General features: G+C 37.7%; 1 protein-coding gene across 1 annotated transcript in view; it reads left to right on the top strand.

Annotated features, from left to right (window-relative positions):
- Nucleotides 1-15,015, top strand: part of atrnl1b (attractin-like 1b) — a 57,925-nt gene that overhangs the window by 25,675 nt on the left and 17,235 nt on the right. Inside the window, exons 20-24 of the mRNA XM_077625985.1 lie at nucleotides 5,168-5,220; nucleotides 7,900-7,994; nucleotides 8,278-8,356; nucleotides 11,810-11,967; nucleotides 14,696-14,757. Of these exons, the coding sequence (XP_077482111.1) occupies nucleotides 5,168-5,220; nucleotides 7,900-7,994; nucleotides 8,278-8,356; nucleotides 11,810-11,967; nucleotides 14,696-14,757 (447 nt within the window). The remainder of the gene's footprint in view (nucleotides 1-5,167; nucleotides 5,221-7,899; nucleotides 7,995-8,277; nucleotides 8,357-11,809; nucleotides 11,968-14,695; nucleotides 14,758-15,015) is intronic.

Consider the following 15,015-nt stretch of genomic DNA (forward strand, 5'->3'; position numbering starts at 1 on the left):
GTGTTGGCAAAATCTGAGGAGAGTAGAAGAATCTGATAGGGTTAGCAAAAATTGAGGTATGAAAATTTGACCGGAACAGTTGTGAAATATGATGGGGCTAGCAAAATGTGATGGGGTAGCGAAATCTGACAAGGTGTAGTAAAATCTAATGGAGGTAAAAGAATCCGTGACCGGACGTTTCGTCGAAAGACGTTTGGACCCCGGACGTTTGGTCCCCGGACGTTTGGTCGACTGGACGTTTGGTCGACCGGACGTTTGGTCGACCGGACGTTTGGTCGACTGGACGTTTGGTCGACCGGACGTTTGGTCGACCGGACGTTTGGTCGACCGGACGTTTGGTCGACCGGACGTTTGGTCGACCGGACGTTTGGTAGAACGGACGTTTGGTCGCCGGGTTCGCTCGCTGTCAAATTATGACAGAGAGTTTACTGTTGATATTTTGATATTAGATATTTAGATATTAAACTCACTCTCTCTCTCTCATGATTATAATTTTGAGAGCTGGTTTCAACAGTAACAACCTGGCGACCAATCGTCCGTTCTACCAAACGTCCGTTCTACCAAACGTCCGTTCTACCAAACGTCCGTCCTACCAAACGTCCGTCCTACCAAACGTCCATTCTACCAAACGTCCGTTCGACCAAACGTCCGGTCGACCAAACGTCCATTCGACCAAACGTCCGGGGACCAAATGTCTTTCGACGAAACGTTCGAGTACCAAAGGAATCTCACTCGCAGTAAAAATTGACACGGGGTATAGAAAGAAATCTGACTGAGTAGTAGGGAAAACTGATGGCAAGTAGTGAAATTTGACAGGCGGTGTAGTGAAATTTGACAGGCGGTGTAGTGAAATTTGACAGAGGAGATAGCAAAATATGCCTTAGCGAAACCTGCAGAGGGATACAAGTATAGCATAATTTTGACATGGGCTCTCAAAATATGCACCCACTGTAAATAAAAGATAAAAGCAATCAGAACAATCTGGGCTTAATAATAAAGATTTTGGGATGACCAATATTTATAATTCCTTAGATGGAGTACTGAGAATGTTTTTGCCACGGTCAACTGTCAAAATATACTCCCACTCGAACCTAAAAATTGAATTATAAACATATGGTATGACCCCAAATTACAGATAAACCAATCATCATTCTCTGGGATTGATGAGACAGGGGGATTGGGATGAAGGGTTATTAATTTATCCATGCATTGTATGGATATGCTCGGGTGCAAACAAGCTATTAAAATAGGCTACTGCCCAGGAATATTGGGGAGAGTTGTGGGGTTATTAATTCATGCTATAATGCAAGCTGTTTTTCTGGGTGGGTCGAATGGACAAAAGTGTAACGCTTCCAATAGCATTGAAATGTGGACATTCACAGCCATTCTCCCAATTTAAATGAATTGGATGTCTATTCTTGCTAATAGTAGGCAATGTTCAATCCGATGAAATAAAAAAAAATAAAAAACAACCACAAATAAAGGTTGAAGTGTTACTAGGGGCAATAATAAGATTGTATTTTAGTTTATATTCAATTCGATTTTTTTATTTTTATTATTTTTTTAAACAATAATATAAATATATATGTGGCATCTTTATTCAACGTTTGTGTTTACTGATGACAAATGACTGCGATGGTCGTCCAATCCATTTTGACTGAAACCACGTACTTCCCCCTACGGTAGCTTTTAGTGATGTACGCTTTGAAACTAAATGCGTGCTTTCAGAGTATTATGTGACATGATCAAGTATCACTATGACACAATATCTAAACCATGTATCTAAAAGGTCAGGCGAATATCAGCTGGCACATCAGCCGGCTGTTTAACAGGCAAGGCCGGATGCGTAGCCCGGATTTCATATAACAGACGCGCGTACAGTGGCCGACTTTATCATGCAACTCCCTCCCAGTAGTATCTTAATTTAATCTGCGCACGGACAAATGTGCACACACGCACACATTGAATACAGCCGGATCATCATTATGCTGTATCTCAATTTAATCAACGTGCGCTCGCGGTCCGAGCTATATAATAATGCCACACTATAACTCAATGAATCAAAGACTGGAATCACAGAAAAAATAGTTTTCATTTTTTCTCCGTCATATTTATTCATTTTATTATTTTGTTAAATGAAAAAAAATCAAATAAAAGAATGAACATACTCAACATAAAATCCTGAAAAGTAAATATTCTTCCCTTTTATTTAAAAAAAATCTACTGTATTTACTCGCATACCCGAGTATAAACCGCACACTTAAAATTGCCTTAAAATCGTTGAATTTTACAATTTCTCGCGTATAAGCCGCCCCTGATTCACAATTTTGCTTTCATATTCATGGTTTTAATAGCGAGTACAAATGTGTTACTTTGAAGGGAAAATCTTTAGAAAAAGAATACATGATATTTCTGAGATACTGTATGAATCAAAAGCACATTATGTCAATATCATAAGGAATTAATTCATTTAGTAATGATTGTTTTCTTACTGCAAAACAGAAAATAACCAGCAAATAGTAAATGTTACTTTGCCAACAACTACTGGTGAAAAAGACTATTGCAAGTCTAAGCCGTACCCTTGATTCAGTCATTTTTTTAAAGTTACAAATATGGCTTATATGTGAGAAAATACGGTAGGTATTAAAAAAAATACTTACATATTCATTTAATAGCGAATACAAATGTATTACTTTGAAGGAAAAATCTTTAGAAAAAGCAAACATATTTCTGAAATACTGTATTAATCAAAAGCACATTCATATGGTCAATATCATAAGGAATTAATTCAATTCATTCAGTAATGATTGTTTTCTTACTGCAAAACAGAAAATAACCAACAAATAGAAAATGTAATTTTTGGCGACAACTACTGGTGAAAGAATATAGCAAGTCTTGTGCGCATATAAGCCATACCCTTGATTCCGTCACCATTATTTTTAGTTACAAATACGGCTCATATGTGAGAAAATACGGTAATTAAAATATAATGATATCAATAGCTGCAAGTGGGTTAATCAAGATTTGTACATTTTAGACTTTTTGAAAAAAGGGGAATAGCACAATTTTAGTTTTTCAATGTCTCGTAACTGTTTTACTGTCAAAAATATTTGAGATAAATGGATTAGAAGATTTTTCAATCTAGTGAAATTCCAAGAGCTGCTGTATAAAAGCTCATGCTGTTGTCCTTAAAGCTTCCTAAGTACCACCTTGAGTGTAATAAGGCTTGTCCCTTCTTCAGCTCAGTGGCCTGCCCTCCTTTGCACCATCTCCTCCATGAGCCTCTGATTGTGCCTTATCGTCCTAACAACTCATAAAATAGAGCAAGCGTGACACCACTGCATGACCCGAATGGCTATTCACTAGCTTAAATAGTCTTTTTTAGCACATCGGAGTGCATGTGTCAGCTGTGATGGGATATAATAATAACCCATCTAGCCGGTTTAAGTGCAGCAAGGTGAAGAGTGTGTTGTTCATGATTAAATCCATAAATGCTTGAATAGAAGTGATCCATTGTGAGGTAAATCACAGTTGAAGAGAAGCACATGCCATATGTTTGCCGTTCATAATTACGAATTTACATTGATTCCAATTGTGATGGAATGCACTTAAACAAATGAAGACAGCATGTCCTTCCAGCCATTTTTCTAGCATGCTCGTCTTGTTTAGGGATGAGGGGAGAGATGTTTAACCTTGATGAAAGGTGGCCGAAGTGAGTCACTCAAATTTACAGTAATGTCTTGTACAGCACAATCTCGCAAGTACGGCAATGATCGTTTACACGCTCGTCTCGGTCACGTTTAGTCATGCGACTTTCCATCTTTGCCGTTCAGATGGTGTGTGCGGGTGTTCATTTTTGCAAGATGCCACACAGACGCCTCAGGCTGGGGAAACATGAACGTCTGTCAAAAAACAACAATTGCTCCAGGCAATCAATCCTGTAATTGCCAATACAGTGCCGTTTTTTTCTCCTCGCTTTATTCACAACCCTTTTTTTAGCCTCTGGAGTTGGGACAGTCATTAGCAACGTTCATAGTTTAATTGGCCCTTGATTTACAGTCATTTTACTAAGGCCATATGTTAATTGCAGGCTGATTATGGCCTTATTGTCTTTCCAACCTGGAGTTCGAGAACTTGGACCGATAAGCAGAATGCAGCAAAAGTGCCTGAATGGATATTTTCTTTTAACTGATTACTTCATTCAAAACTTTATTTACAGTAAAAAAAAAAGGTCTCAAATGATATTTCTAACACTCATTTAAGTGAAAATGGTTTGATTTACTCATTTATATAGATTTTGTTAACATTGTCTGGATGCATATCTGCCTAGCGAAGACAATTTCTAGAGAATAACCTTTTTTTAATTAAAAAATAATTGTGACCAACAACTGCAAGTATGAGTTAGGTTAGAATTTTATTTCATCCCGTATTCGGAAAATTTCTTGGTTGCAGTAGCAAGACAGACACAAGACACACAAGACATTGTAGACCTAGGTAAAAAAAACTGGAGCCACACACAAAGGCATATATAAAATAATCATGTTGTATAGAATTTTAACCTTACCAAGAGGTTGTGAATTCCAATATAATATGTAAGTCCTAATATAGTCTTTTAAGACAAATTGATTTAATGAATATTTTTTTAAAAATTGAAAACATTGATGAATTTCAGATATTGTGCGAATTGTATGAATGTTGTAGGGTACTCAAAAAAAGCTTGCATACTAAATTAACTCACTAGCTACTTTTGTAGACAGATTTTAGTCAAATTGAATTCGACTTCTAACACCGTCAATAGCTGTAAAATTGTATCATTTCATTCCTGTCATCCCAGTTGAACTGGCTTTTCTTTTTTTTTACTCCCAATCCTATGTTTATGGACATGAAGCGTTTGGTTAAGGAGAAAAAGCTCTCCATTAACTTCATGAGAAAATGAGTTGGCTTCTGTAATAGGATGGCAAATTGAAGTTATGCAAATGAATTTAATAATTCACATGCTTTGGGACTTCTTTTGGACATTTCATGATTTGCATAATGTAAGGGATTCACACTGCGCTGCGATCAAGTTTTTGAGTCATTTTGGCTTCAAAATGAACTTTTTCAAAGTACAAAAACACATAACAGAGGTTAATTGTTGTACGTTAATAGTTTTTTTTTTTCCTTACAGATGTGACTCTGAAAATCGTTACCTTGGCAATCCACTCAGAGGAACCTGCTACTGTGAGTACACTAATACACACGCAGTACACATAGCACTCGAGTATTCCGCGGCTTTTTCTTCCCGTCAGGCGGCAGATGGGCCGTCTTGACGCTTAACCGGGCTCGCTGACAGAATGAGTCGTCGTGAAAATGTCAAGCGCGTGACGAAGAGTGACTTATCGCTGCTAATAGCGAGGACGGAGAAGGAGAACTTTGCCCTTGGGTTGCACGTGTGCTAATTCTCTTATTAATGAGTTGTTTTAAAGAAGTTACGAAAAACTTGTTTTCCCCACATGACATCACGACACCCCGATATTCGTCTCTGGATGTATACAGAAAGTGCCATCATGAATCGACAACTTGATTATCAGATTTATGTTGATAACTGCTTTGATAGTTGGTTCATTATTTTGAGATATTGTTGATCGCAAGATGTTTAATAACAATAAGCGCACAGCAGATTCACCCAATCAGAAGAAAGTGACCTGCGGCTAAAGTTAAAAATGTCAGTCATTGTTCTGTAGAAAAGTTACAGAAGTTTGAAACCTGGTTTTAGCCTCAGTTTTTTAGGAAAAATTACTGTTAGTACTGTTTAGCTACAATACCATATACCAGGGGTGTCATACTCGGGTTGGTTCGCGGGCCGCATTAACGTCAACTCCATTTCATGTGGGCCGGACCATTTTAGATCTAATATTTAGATTTTTTTTTAAATTGGATTAAAAGAACTGGATCAAAAACCCTAAATAGTCCGTTTTTATAGATCTAAAGCAATGTTTATTTGAGCTTTTTTTTCTTAGTAATGGAAAATTTATTTTAATCATGTTTTTCATTTCAAATGGAAACAAAATATATTTTTTAATTATGTTCAATATTAAAGTCGAAAACGGAAAATATCTATTTATTTTTAGATCTTACAAAATGCGCTTTGAACTAAAAACAAAAGAAATACAATTGGATTGAAAATATTGCAATGATTGATTTTAAAAAGGGGAAAATCAGGAAATGTAATGTACATCTATAACCATTTGAATTTGATCCTAAAACAGAAAGTCGGCACTCATGATTTACTTTCTCGGGCCGCACAAAATGATGCGGTGGGCCAGATTTGGCCCCCGGGCCGCCACTTTGACACCTGTGCCATATACAATATTCATTCATTCGTTCCATCCTCGAAATGGTTGCTGGAGCCTAACCCAGCTGTCGTCGGGCGAAAGGCAGACTACAACCTAGACTGGTCGCCAGTCTGTCATAGGGAACACAGAGAGACAAACCACAATCCGCACTCCCAATCATACCGCCACCAGCGGGAATCGAGCCCATGCCTGTCCGCACCGAAATCAGACAAGTGAACCTCGACACCACGAAGTGGCCCCCATTTACAATTTTTAAGTTAAATCGAGTGGAAAACCTTAATTTAGGGTCTAAAAGCTCAGCGTGACATGACATTGTTGCTCTAGTATGCAGTCACTGCTGTTGCCTTTTGTGTTAATGCGGTTATGCCCTTCATGCCCCATCATATATGTTTATTTATTCCCCCCATGTCAGACGACACCGCTCCGGCCAAGCTTTTGTCCTCTTTCGAAATGCCATCGCGTGACGCCAAGAGGGCAAGTTCATGCTCTGAGCTTGTTTTAACCTCTCCACATCAGTGACACTTGCTCTTCTTCAGCTCTCTTTTACATCCATCAAACACTGGAAAGGCTTTTTATGAAAATGGCAGGGACCATACTGCATTCTGGAGCAGACATTGTCTCGTTTTATGTTGAATGTAATTGAATGAATTCATATTTATCTTATTTTTTTCTAATGAAAGTAGCAAAAGTGGCAATATTTAGTAAATGGTTATGCACTGGTTGGCTGCCATTAATCAGGATTGATGTCCAATCCATTTGGAATGGGAGGCGTTGGCAAATCGCAATTCTGACTATTTAAACTGATTGTTTGCCATTGACAAGAATAGACTTAATTTAATATGGGGGGACACCATTCATTGTGCTTGACATCAATGTATTTTAATCAGGAGACGTCAAATTCATCTGTTGTCGTCAGTGGCCGTGAATGAGTTAACAAAATCTCTAAATAATAAATAACGACCGATAAATAACTGTAGATTTCAGCATCAATTAATTGTCAGTGTATAGATAATCGTTGAACCTCTACAGAAAAAAATAGATATGAATTTCAGCTGGAACGTTTGACAGTTTCAATAACGTAGTGATTTGTTTAACTTTACCACCCCAAAATATCAGCTAATTAAACATTTACTATTTTATATTAATTCTCATTTAAATATATCTATGCCTTTCAGTCTGTTTTTGAAATGTTTGTGTTAAAAATAAATTGATATTGACAATGTCCAATTAACTCATTGTCGGTGGTAGCGGAACCAGAGTTGCTCTAAAAATGAACAGTTTTTAAATTGACCACTAAGTTAAAATTAGAACCTACAATGCTGAAACTAAGTAAGCACATCACCACCCTTCTTTATGTTTATATGCCTTTATCGTTTTTATATGACAGCAATAGATAACTGATCCATTTTGACTGGTATGGGTTGGCAATGATTCTTTCGCTGTCAATGAAACATGATCAATCAGTGCATACTCAATTAAAATAGTCTTGACACAATCAGTGTCAATGGCAGTGAATACATTCATACATTGATTTTAATAGCACGTTCCTCAATTTCTCCCATAGACAACCTGCTGATCGACTACCAGTTCACCTTCAGTCTCATCCAGGAAGATGATAATCACTACACGGCCATCAACTTCATGGCATCACCTGAACAGGTAACGAAAAAAAGCAAAACTTGTGCAAAACTTTCCGTTTCTTTCACTATTTTCAAGAGGTGACTCACCGCTAATTGCGTTCCACTCTGCGCCTTTCAGCCTGGGTGACACCAGTGAAGTACTCATAAGTCAATTATCACCCCATCTAATGACTCAATGACTTGTTTTCCTTGAATACCGCTTAGTGTATTTCTGACCAATGACGCATTTTCATCCGCTAAACTGTGCACAGTTGGAAGCCTTCTGTTTTATTTGCCATCCCATCTTTGTTTGTCATCCAAAGGCCAACAAGAACTTGGACATGTCTATTAACGCCTCCAACAACTTCAACCTCAACATCACCTGGTCTGTGGGATCCACAGGTATGTTGTTTCACTCATTGGCTGCAGTTGAGGGTTATAGCCCCTCCGTTTCTTTAGTTTTTTTTGTGGAGTTAGCGAGCGAGGGGTTAGCACGTCGGCCGCACAGTTCGGGGGTCGTGGGTTCGATGCCAGGTCAGTCCTCACTGTGTGGAGTTTGCATGTTCTCCCCAGGCTCTGGTTTTCTCTGGGTTCTCCGGTTTCCTTGCACCTCCCAAAAACATGCAAGGTGGGCGGATTGAACTCTCTAAAATGCCACCTAAGCATGAGGTTGAGCGTGAATGGTTGCCTCTCTCCTGTAGCACTGCGATTGGCTGGTCACCGATTCAGGGTGTCCCCCACCCTGATGTCCGTAGTTACTGTATTTTATCGCATATTAGCCGCCTCTGCGTATAAGCCGCACCCTTAAAATCGCCTTAAAATCATAGAATTTTACAAAAAAGGCTGAGAATACAGATACAGGAAAGGCATGGTTACACATAGTTACAAGTTAGACAATACAGTCATAAAGGCCGCAGAACATTAAAGCAAAATCACAAAGTACAAAGCAAAGTATATGGGATCATTAAGAATCACCAAATCAAATCATTAAGACAGAAAAGCAGCAAAAACACAAAATGAGCAAGAGCGGACAAAGCTACGGCAACCGGCTGCCAATTGAGCGGCGCCATCTTGGTTGCGGTAGCAAAAACGGATACAGACTCAAGAAAAAGACGTTGTAGAGTTGGATAAAGCTGGAACCACACACAGGAAGTCTTCCACAAGATGGGAAACTTCTGCAGACTGTGACCGAGGTAGAGAATATGCAGAGTCACTCTTCCAAGCTTTTCCGCAAAGTCCCTCAGTAGTCTGGAGCGGAAGAATCAACAGTAGCAGAGTAGAACCCCTCAACTCCGTTTCCGGCCTGGTAAGCGCCGACAGCTCTTCCATCTTATCCCATGATAGAATGGTTGGTCTGAAGCGTCGCTTCTTCTCACTTTTGTCCAGCTCCGAATTTCCAGCGGCATTGAGGTGTTGCTCCTTCTGCTCCGTATTGCAACAGCTAGTCCCATGTGTATGACAGCATAGGCATGGCTGAATGGTTCCAAAAAAGAAGTAGCAGAAAGAAGCCAAGCTAACAGAACAAAGAAAGTTGTAAAAACATTCAAGTAAAAAGTATAAAGTACAAAGTAAAGTAAAAAGGAATGTATTAAGAAATATTAAAATGTAATTAAAAAAAGATAGAAAGGCTATAAAACACGAAAATCAAATAAGAGCGGACAGAGCTACTGCCACTGGCTGCCGCGTGACGGCGCTATCTTGGAAAAAATAAAAATAAATTAAAAAAAAAAAGTGTATGTGTATGACTGATTCGGTCATCATTTTTTTTAACAACAAATATGGCATATATGCAAGAAAATACGATAGTTGGGATAGCCTCCAGCACCCCCTCCACCCTCATCAGGTAAATGGTTCAGAAAATGAATGAATTAATATTATTACATATATTCAGAAGTGCATCCACAGCTGCAGGTGTTGCCATTTTTTTTATAGCAAACGTAGCAAGAGTAACGTGCTAATAGCATGTCTATCAATGTGACAAACAAATCCATTTGCCAATGAGAGCTCTTTGCAAATGGGCCACTTTCCATACATAGTAACATTCACCCTCATTTCATATTCACGTTGGCGTCAATGGCCCTGAGTCATTGACATTCTAACCCACCGCCAGGAAACAAAATAAAATAAAATGACAGCTTGAGTGCCGCGACGTGAGCGCGTTTATCTTAATTGAAATCTTCGCAGAGCCGCCACCGTCGGCACCACCGCCCAAAGGCGCTTAAGGCTCTCGTCGCGAGGCTCAGCCGTGACTTCGCGGACGCTATATTGGAAGCGTAGGCTTCAAACATCAACAACGGCTTCGGGAAAAAGGTTAAGGCGGCTGAAGAGCGGCATCGCCGGTTGTGGTGTTTTTAGCGGCGGGGGAAAATGTCAGGTGTTGCGTTGGAGGGCTCGGGTGGAGGAGGACAAGGGAAGGGCAGCAGATAAATGCGCGTGCAGTGAATGGCCGCAGTGTCCTTGACTGTCTCAACAGCAGCCACCTGCTTTGTATATCGTACATTCAACTCATTCAGGATTACCACAGATGATCTTGGTATTTATGCGATGACTCAATTTACGTCCTCATTTTGATTCATTACAGAGATAATCAGTAAACAATTAAAATACAATGAAAAAAAACAAGTACTTCAAATTTGTAAATGGAAAAACAATATTGTTTTCAAATAAATATAAAAAAATAAAATAATTTTATTACTATTATATTCCGATTTCTCTGGACTATTTTTTTCTTAGTTTTCCATATAACTATCTTTCCTTTAAAGCAGGGGTCGGGAACCTTTTTTGACAGAGAGCCTCAAACAATTCTGTAACACTGAAAAAAAATGCAATGCTCCGCCCAGTGCTCGTAGAGACATTACACGAGGGAGTTGCGACCAGAAAGACAGTGCCCATGATGTTCTTATGAGCAGCCTCTCGCATCCGCTGTATGCCCATATATCAAAATTTGTCTCGTATCTCAAGATAAATATTTGCTCGAAATTCAACTCATATCTCAAATTGCTCGTACGTTGAGGTATTACTCTATGTTCATTCTTTGTTTTTGGTCAAATAAAAAATTGCACTCCCTAAGATGCGACTTATATATACTTTTTTCCTCATCACTGTACATTGTTTGACTGGTACGAATTGTAGTCTGAGAATAACTTTTTTTAAAAATTTAGTTTTAAATAACCAAATGTAAAAATAAAAACTACAAAATAAAAATAAAACAATGGATAAGAGAATATTTACTATTGACTCATTAGTTGACATTCAAGAACCAAAGTTACTCTCACAATCTGCTCTCTTAACATAGACCTTACACTAAGGTCAGTCAGCATATGAACACTTGAGAAAACACAGTCTCAGGATTCATCAACTGTCAAATTGTTGTCAATTAATTTGTTAATTTGTCAACACTATATTGAAATATATTGACGCTGTTTTATAAAATCTTTTAAAGTTTATATTAAGTAAATATTTTGTGAGAACCTTGCAGCTCAGTGTGCTAATTGTAACCGGCATCAACACCTCATCTCCCTCACCATAGACCGCAAATGTTATACATGACATGTAAACCACGCTTAATTTCATTTTATGTAGGTGTAGCTATAGCCGTTAAAATTGAAAAATTAGACGCATCAGCGTTGCCGACGACATTTATCGCTCCTCCTGGTTGGTCGTTAAAGTTAAGTGAGTGCTTAATTGTTTTTGACATGTTAAACTGAACTGGGTAACTTGTGCGGATAAGTGGAAGCCATTGATGCCATGGGGGTTTTGTTGATTCTTTTTCATAGTTTGACTGGGGATGCGACTTATGTGTGACAATATTCAGATATCATCATATTAACAATGGGGTACTTTTTGTGCCAACAGCGGGCACCATCTCCGGCGAGGAAGTGGCCATCGTGTCCAAGAGCAACATTAAGGAATTCCGAGACAGCTTTTCCTGTGAAAAGTTCACCTTCAGGAGCAACCCCAACATCACTTTTTACGTCTACGTCAGTAACTTCTCGTGGCCCATCAAGATTCAGGTAAAGCGCTTTTTTTTCGGGTGACCTTGGAGCAATCCAATTTGTCCAGGATAACCAATTTATGCATCGCTTGCATTTGGAACACACTTTGTTTAATCCAATCTTGTGCCGGGAATAGATTGAGACAGATGAAGGACTGGGAGTTCCAAAATCAAATAAATACACATTGCATAAAATACACACTTTTATATTCATTTCAGGTTTTTTTTTCATATATATGCATGCATGTATGTGTATTTACAGTGTTACCTCGAGATACGAGCTTAATTCGTTCCAGGACTGACCTCGTAACTCAAATGAACGTTTCCCATAGAAATGAACTAAAAACAAATTAATTTGTTCCAACCCTTTGAAAAAAGACCAAAAATGGGATTTTGCATTGGAAAAACATTTTTATTTATTCTAATTCGCCATCTATTAACAAAGCAACAAATAACTAGTGGTTTAATAGTACTAAAATGTGTTTAATAGTACTAACATTAGACGGATTTCGCAGAGGGGAGAGAGAGACGGACAGAGAAAGAATGGGGAGGGGGGGACTTTTTGCACGGCAACGCGCTCGTAACATAACATAAACAAATTTAAATGAACTTAGATTACGATCCAGACACACTCAAAAATAAGTTTAATCTATCTTAACTCTAAATTTAATTCTAATTTTCTTTGACATTTTGATACCTTTCTTCTCCCATTGCCTCTATTTGCCCCGCCTCCACCCTGACTTTAAGATGCAACCTATCGAGGGTTGTTTGGTTTTGTATTTCCTTCAAAATATTCCCAAAATGATGCACACAAATGTCCTCACAATAGGATAACGCACGACAACTTGCCAACGAGAAGTAGTATATACGCCATTTGCACTGACTAACGGGAAAAAAACACTGAAGAAATGCAACGCTCCACCCAGTGCTCGTAGAGACATTACACGAAGGAGTTGCGACCAGAGAGACAGTGCCCATGATGTTCTTATGAGCAGCCTCTTGCGTCCGCTGTATGCTCATAAATCAAAATTTGTCTCGGTATCTCAAGATAAATATTTGCCCAAAATTTTACTCGTATCTCAAATTGCTCATATGTTGGGGTACTCGTATGTTGAGGTACCACTGTATGTCTACAATTTAAATTATTTATTTCAATATCTATATACATTTTTATATACACATTGACATAAGTATTTATTCATTAAGTTTTTTTTAAATTTATTTGAATTTAGACTTATTTTTTGGCACTTCAGTATCCTTACACATCTTAAAATAATTCCATCTTTGATTTTAGGGGGCGTTTTTTTTTTACCAAAGTCACATTGCTCAATCAGAAAAGCAGATTTTTCTTCGAGCGTATGATGCAAATCATTGATTTGATCTCTGCGATTCACTCGTTTTCATGTCTTAAGTGCTGTTGATCTGTATTTTTCCATTAGGACCAACATCGACTGACTAGTTGCAAATCATTTTGGCTTGTGTTGTATTGATTTTCATATCTGCCGCTAGATTGGTGAAGCATCGTGAGTTCGTATGTTTAGGATCAGCTCATCTACAGTAGAGAGGTGTTTTCTATTAAATTTGCTGGCAAGCACTAGCTTATTTATGGTCAGGCGTGAGCTATTAACACTGCGGTGAGAATTTTTTTGGGGCCTGGCAGCTGCAAAAAGAAAAAAGAAAATCCAATTTAAAGCTTTTCATAGGCCCAAACATCCTAAATTAATTCACAATAAATGGAAAAGAGAGACTTTCAGCTTTCAGAGGAGTTACTAGCATCTAGAGAAAGCAACAGTAGATGTGCCAAAACTGAAGTAATTCACGGAGGGTTGGCAGCGAATGAACAATTCTGGAATGAAACGGATGTTTTAACGCTGTTAATGGTAGACTTATAACACATTTTGTCCTGCAATTCTACATATAATAGGAGTTTTTTTTCCATTATACTTTGATTTTATTTGACGGAGATTTTAATTAACCAAAAATTTGAATTTATTTTTTTGTCCGACAAAATGTTAACAAAAATAACAAAATAAATTTAGTTTCTTATTGTCAGGCTGTAAATCTCCTCGCTAATGGTGATGTCTTCAGTTGATTATTTATTTCATATTGCACAGTAACTTTGGGTTTGAGGCAAATTTATAAAAATAAAGAGACCTGTCAGAATTTCTGCCATTTTTTTTATTATAAGGAGGGGGTTGTCTTCTCTATATTGCACAACAGAACAACAAAAATACTTTTTAAAATCATATTTTATATTCTCTTTTCTTATAAAGTAAGGTAACATTTACTTTCATAATTGAATAACAAGCAAAGAAATTTATTTACTTATTCACAGAGGTTTGAAGTTTAAAATTTGAAAGAAAAAAAAAGTGATAGTTTTTGTGATAATTATCAATATTGACTGATATTTTTCTTTAAGCGTGATAACATTTTTTGTCATATCGCCCAGGTCAAGTCAGATGTTTTAAATTGTTGACCAAAAACTGTTTAATCCTAAATTACTGTACTGTTTTGTAGATATTAAACCATCATATTTTTTCAGACTGAAGAATATTTTTACCCTTTTAACAAAATAGTCCCTTGATATCTAAATCAAAGATTTATTTCTTGACAAAATGTCAGATTTGTAAAAATTATTTTATTCATACTCTATTCATATTTATCCTATTGCTTACATTTTTATTTTTGCAATAGTAATGACCAGATTACCTAATCTATTTTTCCTTCTTTTCTTTTCTACCAACCAGATTGCATTTTCCCAACACAACAGCATCATGGACCTCGTGCAATTCTTCGTGACCTTTTTTAGGTGAGTCCGAGTCTGCTACTAACGCCGGACACTTATCTGTCGAGAAAACCACACACGTCTTTAGTTGCTTATTCCATCTCATTGATTTTTCTACAACTAATTGCGCCTCACTCGGCAGTCAATTTGAACCCATCATAGTAATCATTCAATTAGGTCTTTATTGATGTCAAACAGTCATAAATCACAGATTGTCAGGTAGAAAGCAAATTAAATCAAGCATGAGTGGGTCTTAGCACATTAACAGACTGACGGATATGC

The sequence above is a fragment of the Stigmatopora argus genome, chromosome 18, assembly GCF_051989625.1.
Source record: "Stigmatopora argus isolate UIUO_Sarg chromosome 18, RoL_Sarg_1.0, whole genome shotgun sequence".
In the NCBI taxonomy this organism is placed as follows: domain Eukaryota; kingdom Metazoa; phylum Chordata; class Actinopteri; order Syngnathiformes; family Syngnathidae; genus Stigmatopora; species Stigmatopora argus.